Source organism: Podarcis muralis, chromosome 4, assembly GCF_964188315.1.
Source record: "Podarcis muralis chromosome 4, rPodMur119.hap1.1, whole genome shotgun sequence".
Lineage (NCBI taxonomy): Eukaryota > Metazoa > Chordata > Lepidosauria > Squamata > Lacertidae > Podarcis > Podarcis muralis.
The window spans coordinates 55,524,055-55,549,087 of record NC_135658.1 but is presented as its reverse complement, the minus strand read 5'-3'; the positions used below and the strand labels follow the sequence as shown (position 1 = coordinate 55,549,087).

At 39.0% G+C, this 25,033-nt stretch overlaps 1 protein-coding gene across 5 annotated transcripts in view; it reads left to right on the top strand.

Annotated features, from left to right (window-relative positions):
- Nucleotides 1-25,033, top strand: part of BRWD1 (bromodomain and WD repeat domain containing 1) — a 44,579-nt gene that overhangs the window by 15,338 nt on the left and 4,208 nt on the right. For 2 of the 5 annotated variants that reach the window (XM_028727191.2, XM_028727196.2), the window contains 27 exons: nt 222-372; nt 503-637; nt 1,267-1,395; nt 2,552-2,777; nt 4,306-4,491; nt 4,922-5,105; nt 5,622-5,715; nt 6,939-7,079; nt 7,401-7,486; nt 8,084-8,276; nt 9,254-9,352; nt 9,947-10,054; nt 11,365-11,489; nt 11,585-11,667; nt 12,082-12,193; nt 12,784-12,845; nt 13,840-13,995; nt 14,222-14,342; nt 15,410-15,535; nt 16,624-16,699; nt 17,716-17,757; nt 17,929-18,063; nt 19,359-19,511; nt 19,928-20,097; nt 20,759-20,988; nt 21,857-22,021; nt 23,569-24,465. In XM_028727191.2, the coding sequence (XP_028583024.2) occupies nt 222-372; nt 503-637; nt 1,267-1,395; nt 2,552-2,777; nt 4,306-4,491; nt 4,922-5,105; nt 5,622-5,715; nt 6,939-7,079; nt 7,401-7,486; nt 8,084-8,276; nt 9,254-9,352; nt 9,947-10,054; nt 11,365-11,489; nt 11,585-11,667; nt 12,082-12,193; nt 12,784-12,845; nt 13,840-13,995; nt 14,222-14,342; nt 15,410-15,535; nt 16,624-16,699; nt 17,716-17,757; nt 17,929-18,063; nt 19,359-19,511; nt 19,928-20,097; nt 20,759-20,988; nt 21,857-22,021; nt 23,569-24,465 (4,385 nt within the window). The remainder of the gene's footprint in view (nt 1-221; nt 373-502; nt 638-1,266; nt 1,396-2,551; nt 2,778-4,305; nt 4,492-4,921; nt 5,106-5,621; nt 5,716-6,938; nt 7,080-7,400; nt 7,487-8,083; nt 8,277-9,253; nt 9,353-9,946; nt 10,055-11,364; nt 11,490-11,584; nt 11,668-12,081; nt 12,194-12,783; nt 12,846-13,839; nt 13,996-14,221; nt 14,343-15,409; nt 15,536-16,623; nt 16,700-17,715; nt 17,758-17,928; nt 18,064-19,358; nt 19,512-19,927; nt 20,098-20,758; nt 20,989-21,856; nt 22,022-23,568; nt 24,466-25,033) is intronic. The other 3 variants (XM_028727192.2, XM_028727193.2, XM_028727195.2) reach the window with 3 other exon arrangements.

Below are 25,033 nucleotides of genomic sequence, written 5' to 3'. Positions count from 1 at the left end.
TTCAATCTTTTCTGTAAAGAGATTCCCAATATAATCTGACACTTGCGTTTCAAGAAGCTTAAACTTAAATTTTCACTTGAATAGTTTGTTAGATCTCTAGATCAATACTTTGTTTAATTTTTATTTGGCAAACAGATTAAACTTCTACCTTGATTTTGTTAACTTAAAAAAAAATGTTAAAAATTCTAATGTATTGAAATGGTTTAATTTATTTGAAATAGTGATTTGTGTTCCGAAGAGGACAGATATATGAAGCCTAAAGTGACCATGATAGCTTGGAGTAAAAATGATAAGTTGGTGGTTACTGCTGTGAACAATCATCTGCTGAAAGTGTGGAATTCTTATACTGGGCAGCTTCTTCATGATCTCACAGTAAGCACTGATTCAGAATGTGCCATTTTATACAAACATAGATCAAATATTGTATTCTACGTTCAGTCTTTTAAAATAAGGATTCCAGCTAACTTCAAAAGTAACATCTCTTTCTACTCCTATTCAAAAGGGACATATGGATGAAGTGTTTGTTTTGGAACCCCACCCATTTGATTCCAGGATTATGTTGTCTGCAGGCCATGACGGGAACATTTTTATCTGGGATATAACAAAAGGCATTCAGATAAAACATTATTTTAACTTAGTAAGTATTATTAGTCTTCAAGCAATTTGTGTTCATTTTCCCATTATGTTCAGTATTTATCCACTTGTTTGAACTACTGTGATAAAGAGCTACATAACTTATTGTCTCCTCTACTTACGAATGCGATCCATTTCGGGGTGCCATTCACAACCCGAAAAGTCCGTAAGTAGAGCACTGCTACTGCGTGTGTGCGAAGCGTAATAGATTGCTTCTGCGCATGCGTGAAGCACACGCGGCGAACCTGGAAGTAAACACTTCCGGGTTTGCTGCATTTGTAACCTGAAAAGCCGCAATGTGAACCAAACGTAACATGAGGTATGACTGTAGAATTAAAAAGGCCTTGTACAGCTTTTATTTAAACACTGGCCTTTTGTTATTTGCTATCAGAAGTCTCTTGAATATTACAGTTGCTTCTAGTTCTAAAATTGGTGTTCTGTTTCCTATTGGTATTTTTTTGCTGTGTGCCAAATTATAAAATTAAGATATTCATATAGACCAACATAGTGCACTGTAGTAAGTGGCAAGTGTTGCTTGTTGTTCAGGAAGGAGACACTTTCTCTAATGAAACATTTGTCAATTGACTGCTTTAAAAATAGCAAAATACTTGTAAGTTCTGTGTTGTTATTCAGATTGAAGGACAAGGACATGGTGCTGTCTTTGACTGCAAGTTTTCATCAGATGGACAACACTTTGCCTGTACAGATTCTCATGGGCATCTATTGATATTTGGCTTTGGCTGTAGCAAACCTTATGAAAAGGTATTTTTTCAGTCTTTCTCAATTATCATTGCTAGAAAAATTAGTAGTGTTAATAAATATATCTTATATTCATATATTTTATTTCTTCTGAGCTTGTTGATTTCTGCTTCATGTGTACTGTATAGTATAGACAATCAGTCTTTAGGCCCAGTTCCAGTGTAACCTTGATTGTTGGGACAGTGGATAAGCTTGAGTGCTTCCTTCTCTTCTTGCAAACCTTGCTTGAGAGGTGCCTCTCTGATTTGTTAAATCAATTTCCTGTTCTGTCCAAAACAGGAAGTGGCATTTGAGTGCTGCCTACAAGCCTAGTTTCCCATCCTGCTTTACAGCCATTGATTAATTGATTAAATCACATGCCACTGGTTTGGTTATCTTTAGAAACTGTGGTTTCTAATTGAAATCTGCTTTTAAACTGACCATATGAAGCAGAGTGAAGGGGATGAGGAATTGCTCAAGCTCATTACTTATTTATGCTTCAACAAACCGCAGTGTGTTAAAGCTGCCGAGTTACGTTTGAACCAAGCCTCAGTCAACTAAAGCGTCATTTGATAAATCTGTTAGGATAAAATTTAATCAGAGGGGTTAAGGCAAGGGCATGCTAAAAAATAAATAAAGATCATTTTGATTTTTGAATAAAGTACCGAACTGTTGAGGTTTTAGCTAGTCAGTCTGGTATTGCCCCAAACTTACGAAATCCAGTATGGTTCTTCATGCTGAACCTATATTCTGCAGTGCTCTACAAAATTCTCACCCTAATTGTTAAAAATACACCATCTTGTGGGATATTCAGAAAATAATATTCAACTGGGGATTTTGTTAATGGATAACATTGTATTTCATGGAGTTAAAACTTGAAAAAAGGTGCTACAAAAAACAGAAAGGTGGAAGAGTTGAACCCCTACTAGGTGTTAGAAACATATTGAGTGAACTGTTTTAGCTCAATGAAAATAAGACCTATGAAGACCCTCTGCTTCTGAGGAAGTCCAGTGTGTTTGAAACATGTTGGCTGTTCCTCATAAAACTAATTACAGCATTCTGGCACCAACTGGAGGCCTGCCTCACCCTTCATCCTTCTGGTGTACTCAGTTTACTATAGTATTTAATGTTGTTTTCCTCCCTGCAAAGTTGATTATATTTAAGTTTTATTTCTTTCTAGATTCCTGATCAGATGTTCTTCCACACTGACTACCGACCACTGATTCGAGATTCTAACAATTATGTCCTAGATGAGCAGACTCAACAGGCTCCTCACCTCATGCCCCCACCATTCTTGGTAGATGTGGATGGAAACCCTCACCCAACAAAATACCAGCGGTTGGTACCAGGAAGAGAGAATTGTGCAGATGAGCATCTGATTCCTCAGCTGGGATATGTAGCAACAAGTATGAATGGCAGTCTTCCACCTCTAACTTTGATCTCATGAAAACACAATACAATCCATACTGTAGTCTTAAGTAGTTATGGTGTTATGTTTAGGGTATGCTATGTTAGTTATAGGGACGCGGGTGGCGCTGTGGGTAAAAGCCTCAGCGCCTAGGGCTTGCCGATCGAAAGGTCGGCGGTTCGAATCCCCGCAGCGGGGTGCGCTCCCGCTGCTCGGTCCCAGCGCCTGCCAACCTAGCAGTTCGAAAGCACCCCCGGGTGCAAGTAGATAAATAGGGACCGCTTACCAGCGGGAAGGTAAACGGCGTTCCGTGTGCTGCGCTGGCTCGCCAGATGCAGCTTTGTCACGCTGGCCACGTGACCCGGAAGTGTCTCCGGACAGCGCTGGCCCCCGGCCTCTTGAGTGAGATGGGCGCACAACCCCAGAGTCTGTCAAGACTGGCCTGTACGGGCAGGGGTACCTTTACCTTTTACCTTATGTTAGTTATGTCTTCAACAAACACTTTTTGGATTATTATTATTTTGTATTGTGCAACTTGATCGGTTAACAATATTGTTTCTTAATACTCAGTGCTTGTAGAAATTATATTGAAAAGGAATCAGGTCTTAAAAACAGGCAACTTTATTTGTTGCTATCTAAGACAGTATTTCTTAATCATTTACTTGAGATCTAGGGTAGAAAATCAACCAAGATATAAAATTTTCTAGTGCATTATTTTGCTGCAGACATTTTTCCATTTCCTAAATTCATTAGTAGCAATGAATGGATGCCAACTGAAAATAAATATTAGACAGTGGACAGTTTAACTTCATTGACTAAATACAAGTAAAATTAATATGCTAATTGGATCACTCTCTAGGGCAGGTTTCCTCAAACTCGGCTCTCCAGATGTTTTGAGACTACAGTTCCCATCATCCCTGACCACTGGTCCTGCTAGCTAGGGATCATGGGAGTTGTAGGCCAAAAAACATCTGGAGGGCTGAGCTTGAGGAAGCCTGCTCTAGGGCGCTGAAGCTTTTCTGATGCAAACTCAAGAAATTCCAGTTCAGAACTCTGGAAAACCCATATCACTGCTTGAGATAGTTTTTCAAGTTCTGAAATAGGCACCAATTTAGATTGCTCTCCAAAATTATAAGAAAAAGGGTTAGGTATGGCCAAGGATACTTTCTCTTCGCTTTCTTTTTAAACTAGTGCATATAAGTTCTAAAATGTTTTTGAACTCTGGAATGTAAAAAGCAGCTTGGAGATTCTGGAAGGCACCTGCTAAGCAAGAGTCTTAAGGAGGAAATTGAGAGCTTTAGCATCTCTAGATCCTAGCCATGACTGCTAAAGACCTCCATTTCCCATTTATTCAGCAGAGTATTGACTGTTTCAGGATGACTGTGAGAGCAGGCAAAAAATTAACAACATAAAATGTAGATGATTTTGTGTATTAAGAGATTGGTGAGAATGGGTTCAATATTCTGACAGTTGTTCTTAATTCTGAAATTGTTAAATGTGTGTGCTTTTCATTTAAATTTTGTAAGGTGATGGAGAGGTCGTGGAGCAAGTAATAGGTCAACAAACTGCTGACCAGGAGGAACCGGCTTTGGAACCTAGCATACTTGATGGCATGATTAGACATTTACAGCAACAGCAAGACCAAAGAATTGGTTCAGATCAAGACATGCTTCCACCTGGGCCACAAAATGGAGATGAAACAGCTAGAAGAGGTCAGTGCTTGCTTTGAAGATTAGTGGGAAATTATAAACTTTTGCTGCTTACCAGTATCTCTGACATAAAACATACTGATGTATCATGGTATCACATTACAGGTCAAAAAGCCAATTTGGGACACCCATCTTGTCTCTCACAAAATGAGAAATATGGCTGTCTCCATAGTGTCATCTCTTTTATATAACTTCCTCCCCTTTGAAACATGACTTGATTCCTATCATTACTGTTTATTCCACCTTTGGAAGTTACTAATGTCCAGCTAGAATGTGTAGATATTTTGTAGTAAATACATAAATCTCTTGGGTCATCCAGAAGAGTACTTGGTCTGAAATCTACCATTATTCAGTAGAAGATGCAACATGCCAAAGCTATTAGCTGCTGGAATGTTTTTACTGCATGTATTTTATGAATATCTCTTTCCTTTAGATTTCCGGAGGCCAAGCTCTGATATCCAGTCCCCTCCTAATATTGGCCTGAGACGTAGTGGTCAAGTTGAAGGTGTGCGCCAGATGCATCAGAATGCTCCAAGGAGTCAGATCGCTACAGAAAGAGACCTCCAGGCTTGGAGACGGAGAGTAGTTGTTCCAGAAGTGACACCCAGTATATTTAGGTGTGCAGGCTTACTGAACTAAAGATTGTTATGGAAGCAAGTTATAAGTATTCATACATTTAATTAAAAGTTTAGGCATTTGAGAAATATTTTTTCACTTGGTTTTAAAGTATCATTTTACTGAATACATCATTTGATCAGCATAAACATACTGTTTCTGGTCTGTTTACTACCAGTTTATTCCCTTGCCCTAACATTAGAATCCAGTTCTCTTTTAACCTTTCATGTTCATACTATTAACTCTAGATTAGAGCCTCTGGGCAGGAGCTATAACACTGCTATTCTACATGCTACTTAGTTTTATTTCTGTTCTGCTTCTCATCCAGTCACTGCTGCCAAAGACCAGCATTAATTGAAACGCTAGCCTGTCATTTTTACATAGCATAAAACTGGTGTATACATGCATCAGCTTTCCTTCAAACCAGAGTTAGCAACAGAACTGTATACTGTAAGTACTTTACCTTTCACTGATGTGATTCTGCTTTGCCTGACAAGCGTTTAAAATGCATTTTTCAGAAATCAAATGGAGTATAGGGTTGCAAAAGGAGAAGAAGAGAAACGCATATATACAATGGAACAAAAAAGGAAGTTATATCATTCATCAGAAAAGGTAGGAAATGTAAAATATAGAATGTCTTATGAGTAACATGAGGGTACACAGGTTGTTACTCAGAGAAGAGATTTGAATGCAATAGAGCCAGTGTGGTGTAGTGGTTAAGAGCGGTAGTCTCGTAATCTGGGGAACCGGGTTCGCGTCTCCGCTCCTCCACATGCAGCTGCTGGGTGACCTTGTGCTGGTCACACTTCTCTGAAGTCTCTCAGCCCCACTCACCTCACAGAGTGTTTGTTGTGGGGGAGGAAGGGAAAGGAGAATGTTAGCCGCTTTGAGACTCCTTAAAGGGAGTGAAAGACAGGATATCAAATCCAAACTCTCTTCTTCTGTGTGCAAAGCTTGTTGAGTGACAGAGTTGCAGCAGTGAATGTACAGTGGTACCTTGGGTTACATATGCGTCAGGTTACATACGCTTCAGGTTACAGACTCCGCTAACCCAGAAATAGTACCTCGGGTTAAGAACTTTGCTTCAGGATGAGAACAGAAATCGCGCGGCAGCAGTAGGAGGCCCCATTAGCTAAAGTGGTGCTTCAGGTTAAGAACAGTTTCAGCTTAGAATCCGTGTACATTATTTCCTCAAATCTCTTCTATGCTCTTAAACGACTTCTTCACATTTCAACCAGGAATAAATATTAGAGTCCCTGGCATCTCCAGTTAGGACTGGGAAGGACCCATATATGGAACCCTGGAGAGCTGCTGCCAGTCAGAGTAGGCAGTGCTGAGCTAGATGGACCATGGGTCTGATTCTGTCCAAGGCAGCTCCATCTGTTCTAATGTAGATACAATAAAAGCGAATAGAGATGATAGCAGTCAAACACCTGAAGGACTGTTGCATAGGTTGCTTGTTCTTTGCTACCTTAGAAGGCAGGAGTAGATCAAATTGACCTAAGTTACAGGGTAAATTTCAGTTGAATATTGGTAGAAGCTTTTTGACACTGGTTCAGTGGAACCAGTTGCCTAGAAGGCTTGTAGGTTCTCCCATGTTAGAGGCCTTCAAGCAAAGGCTGGACAGCCTTCTGTTGGGGGGTGCCCTGACTGGATTTCCTACATGAGCAACTGGCTAGACTAGATCACTACAAAGCCTCCTCTATATAACTGTGACTACTTGAATGTTTTTCATTTAGAATTTGACAGATTAGGTTCCTTGTATCTCCTTTCCAGTAATTTGTAATGCATACTTCCACCTCTAACTTGGCTCTTCTTTAATGGTCCTAATTCAGAGTGACTCAGAAGATTCACTGATACAATCCAAGAGACGGCTTTATAGACGCAAATATGCTTCGTATCAAGCACGGAATAAGATTGAACAATCTGATTCTTCTAGTGAAGATGGAGATGGAGGTTCAGGATTCATTGAACAGGTGACTGCTCTGATTTCATGTTAGTAATTAGAACTATCAGAAATTCTGATTTCCATTTGTTTGTTTTCAAAGCCCTAGCTTTTACCAGCAAAGGCAGGGTAGATACAATTAGTATCAATTAGATACAATTAGCAGAGCCCCCTTCAGTGCAGATAATAAGTAGGAAGCTGACATTTCAGTGATGCATTTTATTGTGTTGTACTATGTAATCAGTTCTTTCTTAAATATAATTTTCTTTTGTTGTAGTTTTGTAAATCTTCAACCTAGTGGTGATAAAAGAGAGAATGAACAACTCTAAATATTTTCCCATTTTTAATCTAGGAGGCAGAAGAAAGTGATGGGATGAATTTGTCTTCCCATGAGGAAGAATGGAAGAGTGACAGCAGAACCAACAGTGATAGTTCCAGGTAAAATCAGTTTCAAGTATCAGTTTGTGATGTTTGTGAGCCTTGGCAAAACTACATTTTTCCTTCTGAAAGTAACTTTTTTTGGGGGTGTGTGAAGATTATTTGTGATACAACTAGATGTTGTGCTGGAAATAATGCTGTTTGGTGTTTAGCAGCAAATTAAGGGATGTTGAAAAGTCAAACTTAAGAAACTTCCCAGATTGTTAGATTTTAATTAGTACCTTGCAGTAATATCAATGACACATCCTCTATACTGGGATGTTTCTCTGTACTCTGGTGGGAAAAGGGAGAGAGAGGCTATCTCTTCTGCAAACTGTGTTCAGAGCACCAGGAGATGTACTGCCAAGAAGAGGGGGGAAATTTGCCACCGCTTTTAGAACTCTATCGTTCCTCATTGTAGTTTGAATGTTTGAAATTCTATGTACGTGACTTTATAGTGTGCCAGTTACAGAACTACTGTTGAAATTAACATTAACAGTCAGCTTTGAATAATATCCAACAAACTTTAAAACTAGTTCAAGTGCAGTCAGTTCTGAGCTAGTAGAGATCTCTAACTTGGCTGTGTGTGTTTCCCCTCCCCCTCTTCCCCCCGCCCAGTGACTCTTCAAGTGAATATTCTGATTGGATTGCTGATGCAGGGATTAACCTGCAGCCTCCTGTAAGAAGCTCTCGGTGCACAACTATTAAATACTGTAGTTCTTCTGAAGATGAAGTACCACTAGGAAAAATGTCTACGCGAAAGAGAAAGAAAAAAAGACGGAAAAAATACAAACCAAAACAGCACGAGGAGGTAGTGATTCTGGTTTTTGTCAGTTTTTAGATACACCCAATCAGTTAATGTGATTAAGATTTTTTCTATGCTTTGAAGACATTCTAAAAATTATTAGTGTATTTTTATGAACAGAAGAGCACAGGAGCATTTCAATCCATGACATGAACATTGTATGTCCTTGTTGGTTCATAATGCTATTCCAAACCATGGCTTAGCTTCAACAAGGAAACATGCTTAAAGGTAATTGCAGCCCTATTTAAAGTGGACCTAGCCACAGTGATACAAACTTTGGTTACAGCCAGGTAACACTGCTGCAGGGATGAGGATCCTGTGGCTCTCCAGATGTCATTGGGGGTCTTCCCATCAGCCTTAGCCAGATTGGCAAATGGTAAGGGTTGTTGGGGTTAAGTCCAGCAACAAGTTGGTTTGGAAAATTTACCTGGTGCAGAATGATACTGTCAGAGCACTTGTGGGAGCTGGACCTTGATATCTTATAAGACCTATTCTGTATCAGTTGGCTGTCGATTCATTTCTGGGACCAATTCAAGAAGCAGCTTTTCGTCTTCTAAGTTCTAAATGATTTGAGACAACATTATCTGAAGCATCACCTACATCTGTAAGAGCCTGCCCTAAGCGTTAAAATCAGGAGACCCTGCTTTCTGGTCTGCCTTTGAGACCTGTTAGATGCATGATGGAATAGAAGGGTTAGGGCTTGCCCTGCACCTTTGGCACTCCCTCTTCAGGGATTTGCAAATGACCTCATCTCTGTAAAAACTCTGAAGTCTCCTTTATTCAAGGCTGTTTTTGGCTGAATTGTGCCATACTTGGGGGAGGGGGGAATAATTAGCTGCTTATGGGGGTTTGTGTTTTGTTTTATTTTCATGTGACTTAGAAATTTGTAATCTGCCTTGAAAGACAGATAAAAAACCTTTTAAATAAATTAGCAGTCATAACGCTGTGTTATAATTTGGGTAATCCTTTATAATGATGCACAGGTGAATGCACCCCAGCAGTCCTGGGAAGTTCAGCCTCCTGATTGGATAACAGATGTCAGACTCCGAAGGTCTCCTTTTGTTCCACAAATGGGTGATGAGGTAAGGGAATTTACATTGAATCTAAGCTTGATCTGGTAAAAGCATAGGTAGCCTCAGTCCTGTGATTTGCTATGTCTTGGAAAAGTAGCCATCATCCACAAGTAGCACGCTATGCTGTGGTGGTGCTCTCTTGTAAGGATTCTTTAGCTATTAAAACTACAAAAAGGAGCAGCCACCTAAAAACAAAAGCAAAATACAGAAAACAAGCTTGGATTGGGTACTAGCATGCCAGGCCACATGCCCAGCTTTCCCCATTCTGTCTTAAAGGGTTTCTGGACCTTGAGGCAGAAGCGACATGACTTGTTTGCATGTACAGCTGATGTGAATAGCAGCATATCATAATTGGTCCTTGTGCTCAGCTTTATGCTGTGAATGGAAGGAGGAGAGTGTAGGAGTGGCTGGTTTCCTTTCCCCTCTTTCCATTCGACTTGGATGACTATGCAGTTTTGGCATGGGGGAATTGGTGAGTGAAACAGCCAGTGGGTAGCCAACCTCCTGTTAATGTAGCTAGCCTTGTAAGTAAATAGAGAAAATGTTTCTCAGCTAAATTAATTTTGAATTTCATTCACTGATTAAAAAATTCCTTTTTGTTAGGCGATATATTTTCGACAAGGCCATGAAGCCTACCTTGAAGCAGTGAGGAAAAGCAATATTTGTGAACTGAATCCTCAGAAGGAACCATGGAGAAAAATGGTTCTTAGGGTAAGACTGGTTCAGCATGGGTGTTTGCATGCTCCAAAGTACTTTACAATTCTTCTCATTGGTCCCTTAAAGGAACCAGTAAAGTAGGCAAGGATGAGGCAGAGGTGAGCCTAGTGAACTTCATACATGAGCTGTAGAGCCGGAAATGTTTCAGAAAAAGGGCAACCCAAATTATGAAAGGGTTGGAGTAGTTCCCTTCTTAGTAAAGGTTAGAATGTTTGGGGCTTTTTAGTTTATAGCTCAGGAAGACTTTGTTGCTTGAGCAAGCCTCAGCTGGAACCTGAAGTCCTTTATAGTCCTTCCTGGCTGAGAGGATACAATGGCCAACCTGGGCAGAGTCAGTCCAATTTCACAGCAAAATGAGAAGGCATTTCAGATCTGCTTTACCTAGAAGTAAGTCCCACTGAACTCTGTCGGACTTACTTTTGAGTACTCATGCACAGGTTGTACTATACATCTTAAAATAGGTAGCCCTTTTGACAAAGGGCCACTCGGTAACACGGTTACACAAATTTACATATTGAATATTGTTTACAGTTCTGCTCACGTCCCTTAAAAAAAAGACAATGTAGAGCTAGAAAAGGCCCAGAAAAGGGCAACCAGATGGATCAAGGGAGGTGATAATGTATATTTTAAAATCAATATAGGGAAAGTTTGATTAGGATCCAAAGAACCACAAGCAGAAACGAAACGGCGGTGTTCCACTGCAAGGTGTAAAATAGTCCTTCCATAAGTGGAAAACACCTGCTCCAGCTTTGGATTTAATATCATCTCTGCCTTCCATTTTCCCCTGAAGTACATTTATCTTAATCTGTTCATTTATAGAAACAGAATTATGCCTGTGCTTTTGAAATGGCAAAACGTAGCAAAGGATTGACCCTTAGGAATCTTAAGCACTTGGAAATGACTACAGGGTTATACATAGTGTTTTGCGTCTAGGTTTGGGGAAGGGCCATAGATCAGTAGAGCACCTGCTTTTCATGCAGAAGGTCAGTTTCCCTCCCTGAGATCTTCACGTAGGGCTGGGAGAGAATTTTAGAGAGCCACTGCCAGTCCTTGTAGATAGTAGTGAGCTGGTATGACTCTGTTCCTATGATTTGAGTTTTGAATAAGTTGCCCAGTGGGAAATCTAGTAACATATACCTATCAAAAATCTAAACTTTGGGTTGTTTTTTTTTTGTAAGGTTATGAACTGTCTTAAGTTTGTGTTATGCCCATTGCTGCTGGACTTTGTTTCTATTCACACTTCATATACTGTGAATAATTGCACTATTATTAATGGGATTCTTTATTATATGTCCATCTGTTAGGAACAAGAATTGGTAAAAATTGTTGGGATACATTATGAAGTTGGGCCTCCTACACTATGCTGCCTTAAGCTTACCCTTATGGATCATATTACAGGACAGCTTCTAGACAAATCATTTTCCCTCAAGTATGTATTTTTTTACCCTTTTTTTTTTAAAAAAAAAAGCATAATACAGACAGTTTGTATACATTTGAAGACTAAGTTTTAATTTTTTCTCCTAGATACCATGATATGCCAGATGTTATTGACTTCCTTGTGTTAAGTCAGTTCCATGATGAAGCACGACAAAGGAACTGGCAACCCAGTAAGTCTATTTTTGTAATACTGCCGTACCCATGTGCCACCGAGCATTGAAACTAGGAAAAAATGAAAGACAATTTAGAACGATTCGCTAGCTGAATCATGGGGTGGTTTGTTATTATGATTGTAAGTTATTTCTTTATAACTGATAGGAATCGAATTTTAATGTTACAGGATCAATGATTTTTCAAACCTTTCAGTAGTGTTTGAATTCAAGAACTATTATAGATAACGTTGATAGTCTACAGATTAAACCTGTGTTGGATCATGTGACTGTCTTATTGTGTTGTGATTGACCATTTGTATAGTGAATGAACCACAGTATTTTAATAGTCACATGTTGCATTTGCAATCCTAGACTAGTTTTTAAAAAAGTTAATGTGGAAGAACTGTATAGCATCTCATGTCTTTCCTACAGATGATCGCTTTCGTTCAATTATTGATGATGCCTGGTGGTTTGGAACAGTGCTGAGCCAAGAGCCATATCAGCCACAATACCCTGACAGCCCTTTTCAGTGTTACAGTGTTAAGTATGTGTTTTTAGCATGGTTACTTGAGTTTGATATTGAAGCTTGCCTTAAAAATAAAAGAGCATTCGTACCTTAACTACTGTTAGTAATCTTTCGAAGGCATGTCAGTATTTATAATGAACCTAAAGAGGAGGAGGAAAATGAACTCTTAAGTTTCTTCTTTGGTTTTGCCTTGAGCAAGAATGTAGATGCAGAGGCAGGCCACAACGCCAGCTTCCCAGCAGCAGTGTCACTGTCACTTATTAAGAGGGAGGAGGACTTGGAGTTTGGGGCTGTGCACGTATATCAGCAGACCTCACCCAGTGCTCCCACCAGTGCATCTGCACTGATGTTTGTACGGAGCATGTAAGAGATAAGGATTGTGACTCTCTGAAGTTAAGAGTGGGAGGGTGCGGAGCAACATAAACAGGGAATTTTAAATATATTTTGTTGTTCTCTTTCTGTAATTCTTTTACCTTGAGCAAGTTTCCTAAAATCTTTTACCTTAAAATATAGCATTAAGTCTGATCATTACTGGGGATTATTACTGTTTGAAAATACCTTTACATATCTTTAAAATTTATTTTATTTTTGCTTTTTTTTTAAAATAGATGGGACAATGGTGAAACTGAAAGACTTAGCCCATGGGACATGGAGCCTATTCCAGACAATGGTATACAAAAATCAGATGATGTCATTTTTTCTTGTTGAACAGACAGACAATAAATGGGTTAGGAGGTCAATAAACAATTGTGGGCTTTTGTTCTTCTGCTACTACCCTTCGGGGAACATAGATGTGAGGGTTGGGCATTGCTAGTTTTTCAGAAACCAGTGATTGAGATTCATGGGCGCACCAGACACTTGTGGGCCTTTTCATCCCTGAGAGAGGGTAATCCACAAAGTTATGCAGTGATGAGCCTGAAAACAAATGTGTTCATGAGTTTGCTGTGCTTGCAGGTATATTGTCACTAGATCTGGCTAGTAGATTTTGTGAAGGATCACTACTTGTCAGCATGTGTGATTATCCCCTGATCTACAGGCAGGAAGATTTCCTGTCTAAACTAAAGATTGGCATATTTGCTCAAGATGGAGCTCCACCGGTAGTTATGCTTTGCAATTATTTAGCAGTTAAGCAGGTTTTAATAGCCAGATTTATTATACATAGGCTAGAGCAGGATTAGGATTTTACCCCAGGACATATAATGCCACGGGGGCTGAATTAATTCGATCAGCGGGCCAGATTAGGCCCCCGAAACAGACTTTGGACATGCCTGGGCTATAGTTTTGGAGCAACCAAGCCCTGGTTTTACCTTATTTTACTTAACTAAGTAACAGATAATTGGACACTGTTGTGTTGCCTTGCCCTTTAAGCAAGTGGGCAGTTTACATTTTAGCTGTTGCCTCTATACTGTACCTAGTCTTAAAACAAAGGACCAGCTGAAGTATTTACAGAACTCTAGATCTAATTTGGACACCTCTTTTAAGGGAATTGATGTTGATAGGTCCGAACCTGGATATTCAGTGAACAAAAATCAAACTTACATTATTGTCACGTGCCTGGCTACCTCTGACTTTAAAAGTTTATATCATAAGAAGTGTAATTTAATGAACTTACTGCATTTTGTTTTGTTCGCCTAATGTCTCCTGTATTGCTTGAAAATAACTAGTTGATCAGCCTGTAGAACTGGGAGCTAGTGTTTCTGTGACTGCTGAAGAGATGGCAAAATTATTATACAAACCTCAAAAGGGAGAATGGCAGGGGAAATCCCAGAGTGAAGAATGTGAACGGATTATCTGTGGAATTGATCAGCTTTTGACACTAGGTATGTATCTAGAAATCTGGTACCTTTTCCCCATCATGTTTGTGTAGTGGATTAAAAACTTTGGATTCATACTGCAAATACTCAGACTGTGTTCCTGTCTGACAAGTTTTCTAAAAGGTTGCTTAATCTGTTTTTAATTTCGGAAGGACTGTATGTAAATCCATGATGTATGTAAATTGAATACATTACTTCAGATGCTTCAACTGTTGTTATTTATTTATTACAGATATTTCAGCAGCATTTGCTGGCCCAGTTGATCTGAATAGGTATCCAAAGTACAGTACAGTAATAGCTTATCCAACAGACCTTTGGACTATCAGAATGAGACTTGTCAACAGGTTTTACAGGTTGGTCTGAGACTGCACTAGAAGGATGATAGCATATCCGTCTTATAAAATTGCTGAAAAGTTAAGCCACATGTAATATTGCATATTTTGGAAATCCTTGGTACGCTCCTTTGCTGAGGTACAGTTCAGATGAGGCAACATTATAACTTCAATAGGAATTGGATGTTTACTACCCTTAAAATATGGCAGACTTTTGGTTTAGCTGCAATACCACAGTTTTCAATATTTCTAAATAGCTTTTAGTTACCTACACATTTAGAATTTAGCATAATATATGTAATTCACCTCTTACTCAAGGGTTAGATTCCGGAGGTCCAAGTGCATGCACAAAAACAGGTAAAGCCAGGAAGCCCTGGAAAGGGCTCTCTGCAAGGTGGATGACTTCTCTGGCCTTGGGAAAGTGATGCAAGTGCTCTAGGACTCTGCAAGAACCCTTGCTCCGCCTTCCTAAAGCCAGGTAAGCCTGCAATCACAGAATTGTGTGGGATAGGTGGGGAAGGGGAAACATGGAGAGTGGGTTACCCATTCATTCATTCATTCATTCATTCATTCCCTACCCACCTATGCAAAGCTGTGATTGCATAAGATGCAGGTTACCTAAATACAGATGCCTGACTGGATCTTTCCTTTCTAACACAGTGAGAAATAAGCTGTACATGGGAGGGATTTTCTGGTGGCTTGAGTGAAGATAGGGTCACAGTTGTACTATCAAGAAATAGTGGATACAGAATATGTAACTGTGATAAAAGTAAGCGCAGGGTAGGTGGTGATGGAAATGGGAAATAATACCTTCAGGAGGTTTAAAAGTGTGAAGTGTGAATGACACTAATGCACTTTTGCATGAAATGATCATTGTTAAAGAAATTACTATACTACTGACATGAGCATGGAGTATGTCTGGATTCAGCAAGAATAGGACATTAGCTTGTTAAAACTCCATGATAAATGAAAAGCAATATTTTTTCCACTTAAACATTTCCAGTTTTAGTGACTGAACATTTCCAGATCTAGTTGTTATATGATATTTTTCTCCTGATTAAAACTAATCTGTTTACTATTAAACATAGGAGGCTTTCTGCATTGATTTGGGAAGTAAGATGTCTTGAGAGCAATGCTCGGACCTTCAATGTGCCCAACAGCACTATTGCTAAATCTGCTCAGAAAATCACAGATCAACTCTTAGAATTCATTAGGTAAGCAATATTTCAGGATGAAATATTTTTGGTTTTTCGTTGCTTAAAAGGAAATCAGAATTGTCTTACTTCTGGTCATTGCTTATGACCATGGTTTACATGTCAGTGTTCAGAATAGATACAGTATTCACAGAAGGCTCTTGCCTTCTGTAAACAAGAAGAGGAAGGGAAACAATTTTTTTTTGCTTTGCTTTTTTCAAATTCTCCCCTTTTCCTGGTGAATTAGCCACACAGCCATTTTTGGATTCAAGTTGCTTTAGCAGGCCAATCAGGAAACCTCTGATTATTTTGAATGTTCCTCTTTTCTCTCTTGCCATCTTCTCAGCTTCATTTTCCTGCCAGCTGGGCTCACTCCTTCTCTGTCTATTGTGTGTGTTAATTGCTTCATTCTTCTTTTGTCATTCTCTTTCCATTGCCTTTTCTCTTTATGGCATCTTTCTTCCTTTTCATTTTCTATCCTCTGGTAGGTCCCAGCTGTGGCTGTGTGGCTAGTTTGCCATGAAAATGGAACATTGGTCACCATGAAGGGGGCTTTTCTGACACACAACATCACACAGCCATGCTGCAGCCTATAGTCATCATTTGCTCACTGGGACTACACAGGTCTGAAACACAAATATAAGACAAATAACAGTACCTATTTTTCTGGTGCTGTGGTCCAATTCTAGAGGTATATTAACTGAGAAGATCTTTGGGGCTTGGCCAGAACAGAAACTGAGAAGACTGTGAAAGGGAAGGAGTAGTCATCTTTAAAATAAATCAGAGGTTTTCTGTGAGGACTCCTAGAACAACATGAACCCAGCAGTTGTTGCTGTATCATCTACCAGAAAAGGCCCTTTCACAGTAAATAAGCAACATTCCATTCTTTTGTAGATCCTTTGCCACCTCCTACACTATTTCAAAGAGTCCCTGAACCCTCTGAAGTAGATTCATGAGTGTGTACAGGGGACTGCACACAGAAAGGGAAATCTGCTAAAATCACCCTGTTTTTCATTCAAGAAGCCTCTAAGGGCATTAAAGAAATTTCCACAAGTGAAAGCAACACAACAAGATACAACCTATTGTAACATTACATTTTTATTTTCCAGGAATCCAGATTGTACAGATATTTTTGAGTTGTGCATTGCAACTAACAATGGGGACAGCATGGATCCTGATTATCTGGTAATAAAACCTTATTTTTACCCTGCCTAGATAACTGCTAGCTCTTCCCGCTTCAGTGCTATTTTATTAAGCCCTGCCCTTTCCCTTCACCCTATTAATAATAGTAGAGTAGGCTCAAAGTTCATTGAACAACAGGGTGGTGTCTGGCGCATTTTCTCTAAATGACAACTTAAGACCCCAAACCCTTGAATGGAGCTTTCTCACAAAATATTGCAGCGTAGAGTTCTATTCCAGTTACTTCTATTCAACTGCTTCCCTACAATAGTTGGATAGCATTTTTGTGGGATGGGAAGGAAGGAGTATGTGGATCTGCTGGTGTCCAATCCAGCTACATTAAAATATTGTATGAGCAGTTCTCACTTCTGTATCTGGGGACATAAATTCTCCGTATGAACCTGAAAGTGTCCTATCTAAACAATGTGGTTCTCTATCCTTTTTTATCTCTGCTGTGTCCTGCCCCCCACCCCCATCAGTTAACATTCTGTGGTCATGGGGTCGTCATTGGGGTTTCTGCCTCCCTTGCCTTGCCTTAGGTTTTCCCAACAAAGACTTTATACCTCGAGGGAGTTCCCTCTTAGGTGGTGGTGTTTTGTAAAGATTTGTTTATATTCTGGCAACCTCCAGAGTCTGATGGTGAGTAGTTTTGGATAGAAAAGCACAGGAGCAAAAAACATCTGAATCAGTATTAGAAGGAACGCTCTTGATCAGGGGTAGGCAACCTAAGGCCCATGGGCTGGATCTGGCCCAATCGCCTTCTCAATCCGGCCTGTGGATGGTCCAGGAATCAGCGTTATTTGTGGGGCCTGCCTGGTGTTTTTACATGAGTAGAATGTGTGCTTTTATTTAAAATGCATCTCTGGGTTATTTGTGGGGCATAGGAATTCGTTCATTTCCACCCCCCCCCAAAAAAAAATATAGTCTGGCCCACCACATGGTCTGAGGGACGGTGGACCGGCCACAGCTGAAAATGCTTGCTGACCCCTGCTCTTGATGAACATTTCTGGTCTGTTTTGTAGGATGATGAAGAGACCGATGTTCCCAGAGCACCTTTGAGAAGAGTAAGTCTGTTTTCCTTGACAACAACCTTTGCCCAATCTGTGAGCAGGATTTTCCATAATACTCCTACATTATACAGATGAATTCTAAATCCTGTGTCCCAGTCTATCCTAAAGGTTTGGCAATCAAATCTTCCATTTTACATTTAGAAATACTGTATTTCTGTTTTAAAGATTCGGGGCTTGAAGAGGAGACTCAGCTATGATGAAAACACTTGGAAGAAGCAATGTATGGACCTTGTTAATCTAATTTTCCAGTGTGAAGATTCTGAGCCATTTAGACAACCTGTCGACCTGGATCAATATCCTGTAAGTTCATATCATTATCATTGTCAATATCATTGGCGTTCATTTCATATTGCATTTCCAGCATCCAGTGTTATTTCCTATTACTATGAAAAGAAATGGGCAAGAGTTTTCTTGAGTAGCTTAGGATGAGAGAACCCACACACTTCAATGTCAAATAGTTGCAGAACTATTTCCAGGGTTCTAACTGTTAAAGTGGCAGGTGGTCCTACCTAGCCAATTCCAGATCAGTCAGGTGGAATAGTGACTACCATTTGGCTTTATGTTAACAGTGACAATAAAGTAAAATAGAATTTGTGTTCAACATATAAGCAGGCTTTGAAATCCCAGTCTTATTTATTCTGAGTACTGGAAGTCCTTGAGTATTTCATGGACAATGATTAATGTCAGTTTTGGATGATTATTGATTTAAGATACATCCTTCTTGCTTCAATATATCAAGGTGATTAACAATAAAATTAAAACAATTATAACACAAAGCAAAACCACACTAAACCAGCAAAATGAATTGAGAGAGAATCAAGACAGCATTAAAACAATTCATTTAAAACAATCATACCTCAAAAGTCTTACTGAAAAGGAAGATTTTAGTACTTTAGTGGAAGGGCATTAGAATGAGCTCAAGAGGGATAGAACTTAATAGCTTTGGTGCAGCCATTAGGAAGGCCCTCTTTGTGGTCCAAACAAGATGTGTGTTGAGAAATATGAGAGGATCTCTGTTGAAGATCATGTTAGGCAGGCAGGTTTATACAGGAAAAAGCACAATTACTCTGATTTAACCTTATCATAATCGAAAGTAGACCCACTAAAATCTATGGGGTCAACACTGAATGTGATTCAACCCATTGGGAATATTAATTTCCAGGCCTGTCTAGGCCCGCTAATGTTTTTAAATGTTTACAATGTTCCTTCAGATATTCTACAAAATTAGTCTATTCTTTTTGTCCTAGGCCTGGGGGGGGGGGGGAGTCTAAGGGTTGAGAACCTCCAAAAGATAATGTTTTGTTGTGTTGATATGAATGTAAAACGTAAGCAAAAAAATTCCTTAAAATAGTTAAAAAGGGAATATTAATTTCCAAATCTGTGTTCAAGATGCTTGGCCAAAGTTGACAAATATAGTTGTTTCTTTTCAGTCCCTAGGAAAATGTATGTTAAAGTCACTGGGATCATTTAGCACAAAGTGTGCTCCTGTTTTGTTTTGTTTTAAATGGATTTCAGGTTTACATATCTGTATATAAGAAACTTCACCCCATTCCCCACATCTTAAATAATGGAGTTATTTGGATGTCTTTATTTAGGACTACCGGGAAATTATAGACACACCGATGGACTTTGGGACTGTGAAGGAGACATTAGAAGCTGGGAACTATGACACTCCAATGGAACTTTGCAAAGATATTAGATTAGTATTTAGCAATGCTAAAGCATACACTCCAAACAAAAGATCCAAGGTAATGTTTCTGTGCCATTTACCTAACTTGTCAAATCAAGGGGGAGAAAGGAAGAAAGCAAGTGTCCAAAAAGAAACTGATCACCCTATCATATGTTATATAATTGCAAATCCTGTCTCTAAATTAAAGGCTGCACTCTTACTCCTAAGTAAATTTGCATAGGATTTCTGCCTTAATGAACATATTTCATTAAACAAGATTTTTTTTAAAGTGTATGGTCCCGTGTTGTGTGTAGTAGAAAGTACAGTTAGTACATAAATCTCTCATAATTTTTGTTTACTGCTAGAATATTTTGTATTAAGCAGTTTATAAACTCTTAAAATAATAGTAATAAAATTTTACAATTGGATCACCAAATGCAAGTGTCTTAAACTTTCTTAGAAATTAAAAATTAACCTATTTCTTTTGCAATCTAGATATATAGTATGACATTGAGATTATCTGCACTGCTTGAGGAAAAGATGAGGAGAATTATCTCTGACTTTAGAACTGGACAAAAATACAATGAAAGATTGCAGAGAAGTCAGAGGCACAACAGGAGGCTGCAAAGTCGAAGTAAATTACAGCAATCTACCAAAACACTCAGGTAAATCTTCTTCAATCTGAGGGTGTCCTTCATTGGTAAAAGCTATTTGAGGATGTGATTGAGATGTGAAGATCGCAGTCCTGTAATGCACCCTTACCTTAGAGGAGAAGTAAAAAGGCATAGGTTTGTGCTGCTAGATAAACCATGTAAATCAGTTCATCCGATTAACTTGAGGTTTTTGACTGATGGAAGGAGCATAGTTTCAGTGTAGTTTTGGATACTTTCAAAGGTTGTGCAATGGGAGTTGACCTCCTCCTCCCCCCTCTCCCCTGAATACTCTCAAAATCTGCTCTGGATTTTGGTGTATAGTGCTTCTCACATGTTTGATATGTTGAGGGTCATACTGAGTCATATTAAAATAATACAAAATACCAACAGAATTTAACAGATTTAAAACTTAAAAAAATATGACAAAAGTGCAATGCTGCTATTATACTGGTTAAAAGGTTTAAATATGATAAAATGAACATGTACATTGCTATGTTATAGGTGAGGCTTTCAGTTTGAGTACTTTGCATTGATTGTGTTGCATATTAAAATTAACTTAATACAATCTTAGAAGCATCTTAACGAAGGGAAAAGTACCACTGAAATAAAAATTAATTTTATAAAATGCAACCATATTCATGGACTCCATATTGTTTTCCTCCTGTTTGTCAAGAAATGGAAAGCAGAAGCAGTGTAAATCTCAGGGTAAAATTCAGTCTGAGCCAGAAGATTCTTCTAACCAAAATACCTCAAGCAGAAAGTCGTGTGTTACAAACCATAAAATGTATGCCGGCACCTCCAGCCGCAGTGTTGCCGGCATATTTTCTGATTCCGCCTCATCATTTGGGAAAAATGCACGAACAAGGAGCACAGCTGTAGCACACAGTTCTGCATTGTCATCAGGTGAGTGATCAGTTTGTGGGGAAATGGTTAAAAGAAACTTTTCTCTGTAATTGTAAATACACCCTTTGTCTTGCGGTTTAAAATTGCTCTCAACTCAAGCAGACATAACCTTAATGATAGTAAGGTAATCAGACCATACAAAATTCTGTCATTTCCCAGGTATTCTTACCTTTGGCATATTGAACTTTAATTTTTTATGCTGTACATCTTTTTGTGAACTGTAAAGTGGACGTGCAGCTTCACATTTCTTAAATGTATACTACTTCTGTATTTCTTAATGTACTTTGTCTTTTGACACAAGCTTTTGGCCATGTTTGCTGAGCAGATGGGAGATGATTTAGAATGTTGAGAACGGGAAAATAGAATTTGATTGACTTAAGAATACCAAGAGTAAGATGGAACAGTTTGAATGCATTGTCGTATCTGCAGTTCCTAGACATTAGAACTGAACCCTGTGATCATCATCTGAGGCCTTTCTTCATGTGCCCCCTCCACGAGAGGTCTGGAGGGTGGCAACATGAGAACGGACCTTTTCTGCGGTGGCTCCCCATTTGTGGAATGCTCTACCCAGCAGGGCTCATCTACCACCTTTATTACATATCTTTAGATGCTAGGCAAAAGCTTTTCTCTATAACCAGGCACTTTGACTGATTAAACCATCTATGGCCTTTAAAATATGTTTGTGGATGTGGGGTTATTGGTTTGTTATTTATTTGTGTTCTTATTTTCTATTTTTGTGTTGTAAACTGCTCTGTGATCTTCGAATGAAGGACTGTATAATAATAATAATAATAATATAAAATATCTTTGAAGAAAAGGGGGAATCTGTTTTGAAGTCTTACTAGCATACATTTATTTACCTTTCCAGAAAGTGAGCTGGACCACTCAACAACAGCTTCATCTTCAAGTAGTTCAGAGGAAAGCAAAGAAAGTTCTGCAGAAATCTCATTCCCTATAGTACATAATGGAATATCTAGGAAAAGAAGTGATTTCAGAGTTACTAGAAACAGAGTCTATCAGCAAAAGCAAATGGGTAAGAGTAATTCAGCTAATGTTCATTGCAGAAGTTGGATCACTGCTTCCATTATTTCCAAGTATATAGTTGTGAATTTACTTTGAAATCTACTTTAGATTGGCCCAATTGAGATCCTCAAGATATCTTAATGGCAACAGAAATAAAAGAAATATAAAACCAGCACATAAACAATGTTTGTAAACTATCAAAAACAATAATATTAAAAGCAATAATCCTCGTAGATAATGCAGATGCCATAGTGCACAGTAGTATACAGTTGCTACTCAAATGGTTATCCAAAATATTGGGCTTTAACTAGCTTTCTAAAAATGCAAGTAACTTTGGCAGGTCTGCCTGGGAAAGAGCTCCATGGTGGAAGTGCTGAGAGCCAGGCCCCCTCAGATGGCTTGAAATCTTGAAGTCATGCAGTAGGAATTCCTTGAAGTAACCTTGACCCAGAGCCTAACCTTCCATGGGCCACCTTGATGGGTTTGTTTTCAGGCATGGTATGGATTCAGATGGTGTTGCCAAAAGACTTTTTCCTTTACAAAGACCATCTGTGGAGGGAAAACATCCCTTTGAAAGGCATTCTGTTAGCACCAGTCAGTTGACTGGCACTGTCAACAATCCCTACTTGCCAAGGAACAATTGGGTGCACACTTTAAGTTCCTGACTTAGCAGTCACACATTCACCTGCCCCATGTCTGATGTCACATGTGACACATGTTTGGGCAAGTTTGTGTAATTTGAGGGAAACTGATCCCCCCACCTGGCTTTAAATGACAAATTCTGTATTTTTAATTACACTCAAAAATTAAATTGAAGCCCGGAAACCAGCTTGCTGCTTGTGACAATGTGTGCTTTTTTGATCTTGATTTACATGTATTTGAATGTTGAGTAGGGAAAATGCTAGACTAAAATGCAGTTGTGCCAAGATTCTCTCAAATGTCTCTCTTGCTATAGTATTGTGAGTGATTGTGGAGATATTTTAAATCTATTTCTAAAGTGGATTAGATTTCCACTATACAGTTTCATGAAACACATGCAGGTTCCGCTATCCCCATGCTCATATGCCCCAAACTTGTTATGTGCTCCACAGAGTCACTTATCCAAGTTGCCTGCTTCCTTACTACTTGGTTTGTTTGTTTGTTTGTTTGCTTGCTTGCTTTGCTAGTCAGTGGCAGCCATTTTCAGGCAGAGATGGAGTGCGGAGCAAGATTGGACAAATCAGGAAGCAGGAGAGTTCAGTCAAATGAGCTTTTTACTTTGTCTTTCTTTGGATGATTGGCTGCAGCCATTTCAGGAAGACACCATGGAAGGAGTGGGAAAAGGGAGTGGGCAGATTCTGCATTAGAAATACGATTTCTACAGGAAATAGTGGAAATTGTGTACTTGTTATACAAATGCTCACCTAATGAACAGTTTCCAGGGAACACATTTCATTCAGTAAGCGGGGCCTGTGTGTATTGTTCCAGAGCTTTGCATGGTTCTGAGCTTAGTGACAGGCAAATTGTACTCATTTTAAAATGTTCAACATAAGTAAGTCTCCTCATTTTTGTGTCTAGCTTATCAAGAGAACGGAAATAGCCAAAGAACTACCAGAAAAAGAATATCTGAAAGAGAAATGGATAATTCAAAAGAGCTGTATGAGACTTTGTGTAACAGATCTGGAAGGCACAGAAAAGTTCCACGTAGAAGTGCTACTGTAGCAGCTAATAAATTAAGACTGATGAGTGATGTAGAAGAGGAGCTATCCAGTTCAGAAAGTGTTGGTATTGGAAGCAAAAACAGAAAACTGCCTCATCGCAATGCTTCTGCTGCAGCCAGAAAAGTATTGCTAAATGACTCTGAGGAAAGTTCCATACAGTCTGAAAGTGACAAGGAAGTAGAAGAATCTAACCGAAGGAAAACCTTCAAAGCTGGTTCAGGTGCTGTTGCTGTTCGAAAAAAGCATGCTAGTGAATCTGATAGTGGGAGCTCAGATTCTGAAAATAGTGTGCAAAAAACACTAAAGGGTTGTCACGTTAATGGCCAGAAGCAGTCACAAAGAGCTACCCACTGTGCATCTTCAAAAATAAAATCCCCTGTTGAATTTTCAGAAGATGACTCCAAAAGCCTTGTGTCAGAGGATGGGAGCATTCAGAAAGCTTACCAGTTACCTTCTGCATCCAGAAGTAATAACAGAAATATCTCTGAGGCAGATTCTGAGCCAGAAAAATGCAATGGTTTAGAAAAACAAACCTGTAAAAGAGCATCAACTCATTTCAAGAAAGCTAAGGTATTAAGTGACTCGGATGAAGGACTGGAGTCAGGGCAGGAGGATGAGCATGTCACTTTTTCAGAGAGCAGAGGGTCTTCTAAGATGTCAAGACTACCCAAAGATAGCTCCAAGTGCTCATCTGATTTAGAGTCTGGAACTGATAGCAGCAACTCAACAAAAAGAAGGAAAAACATCAGGAAAGGTGATGTATTTTAAATGTATAAAATGTGATTTAATGCACATTCCAGATTTAAAAAGCTTTTCCCTTGTAGCCACTCTAAGTGAAACTATCCAATATTCAGCAGAGTTTAAATTTCGATGAATAAAATATATCTAGATCATAATCTGGGATAGCAATCCTGGTCGCTCCTTGTCACTAACTATTGAAGGCATGGTTGATTTAAAAGACCTTGCTTAACTGAATTTTGTTTTGAAGTAGTACATGCTATGTCATATTAAACTGAGGATATAGAACTTGTTTCTTAAAAGTCAAATATCTGGGGTGCTGTCCAGTTGTGGCATCCTACTGATACAAACGGAACTTCTATTTCTCCCTGAAAACTCCTCTCCTAAATCTGTTCTTTAGAAGCCTTTGAGAACACTTTGTTAGCTCAAGCACTAAAGTTTATGGAACACTGAGTGTAACATGGGGCTGATTTGTTCGTGTGGATGTGGATTAATGACAGGTGGATTATATCTTACCATCAGATGTATGCATGTACTACCTGTTTAGCTTTAATAAGTAGTCTTTAAATGTGCAATTTTTTCAA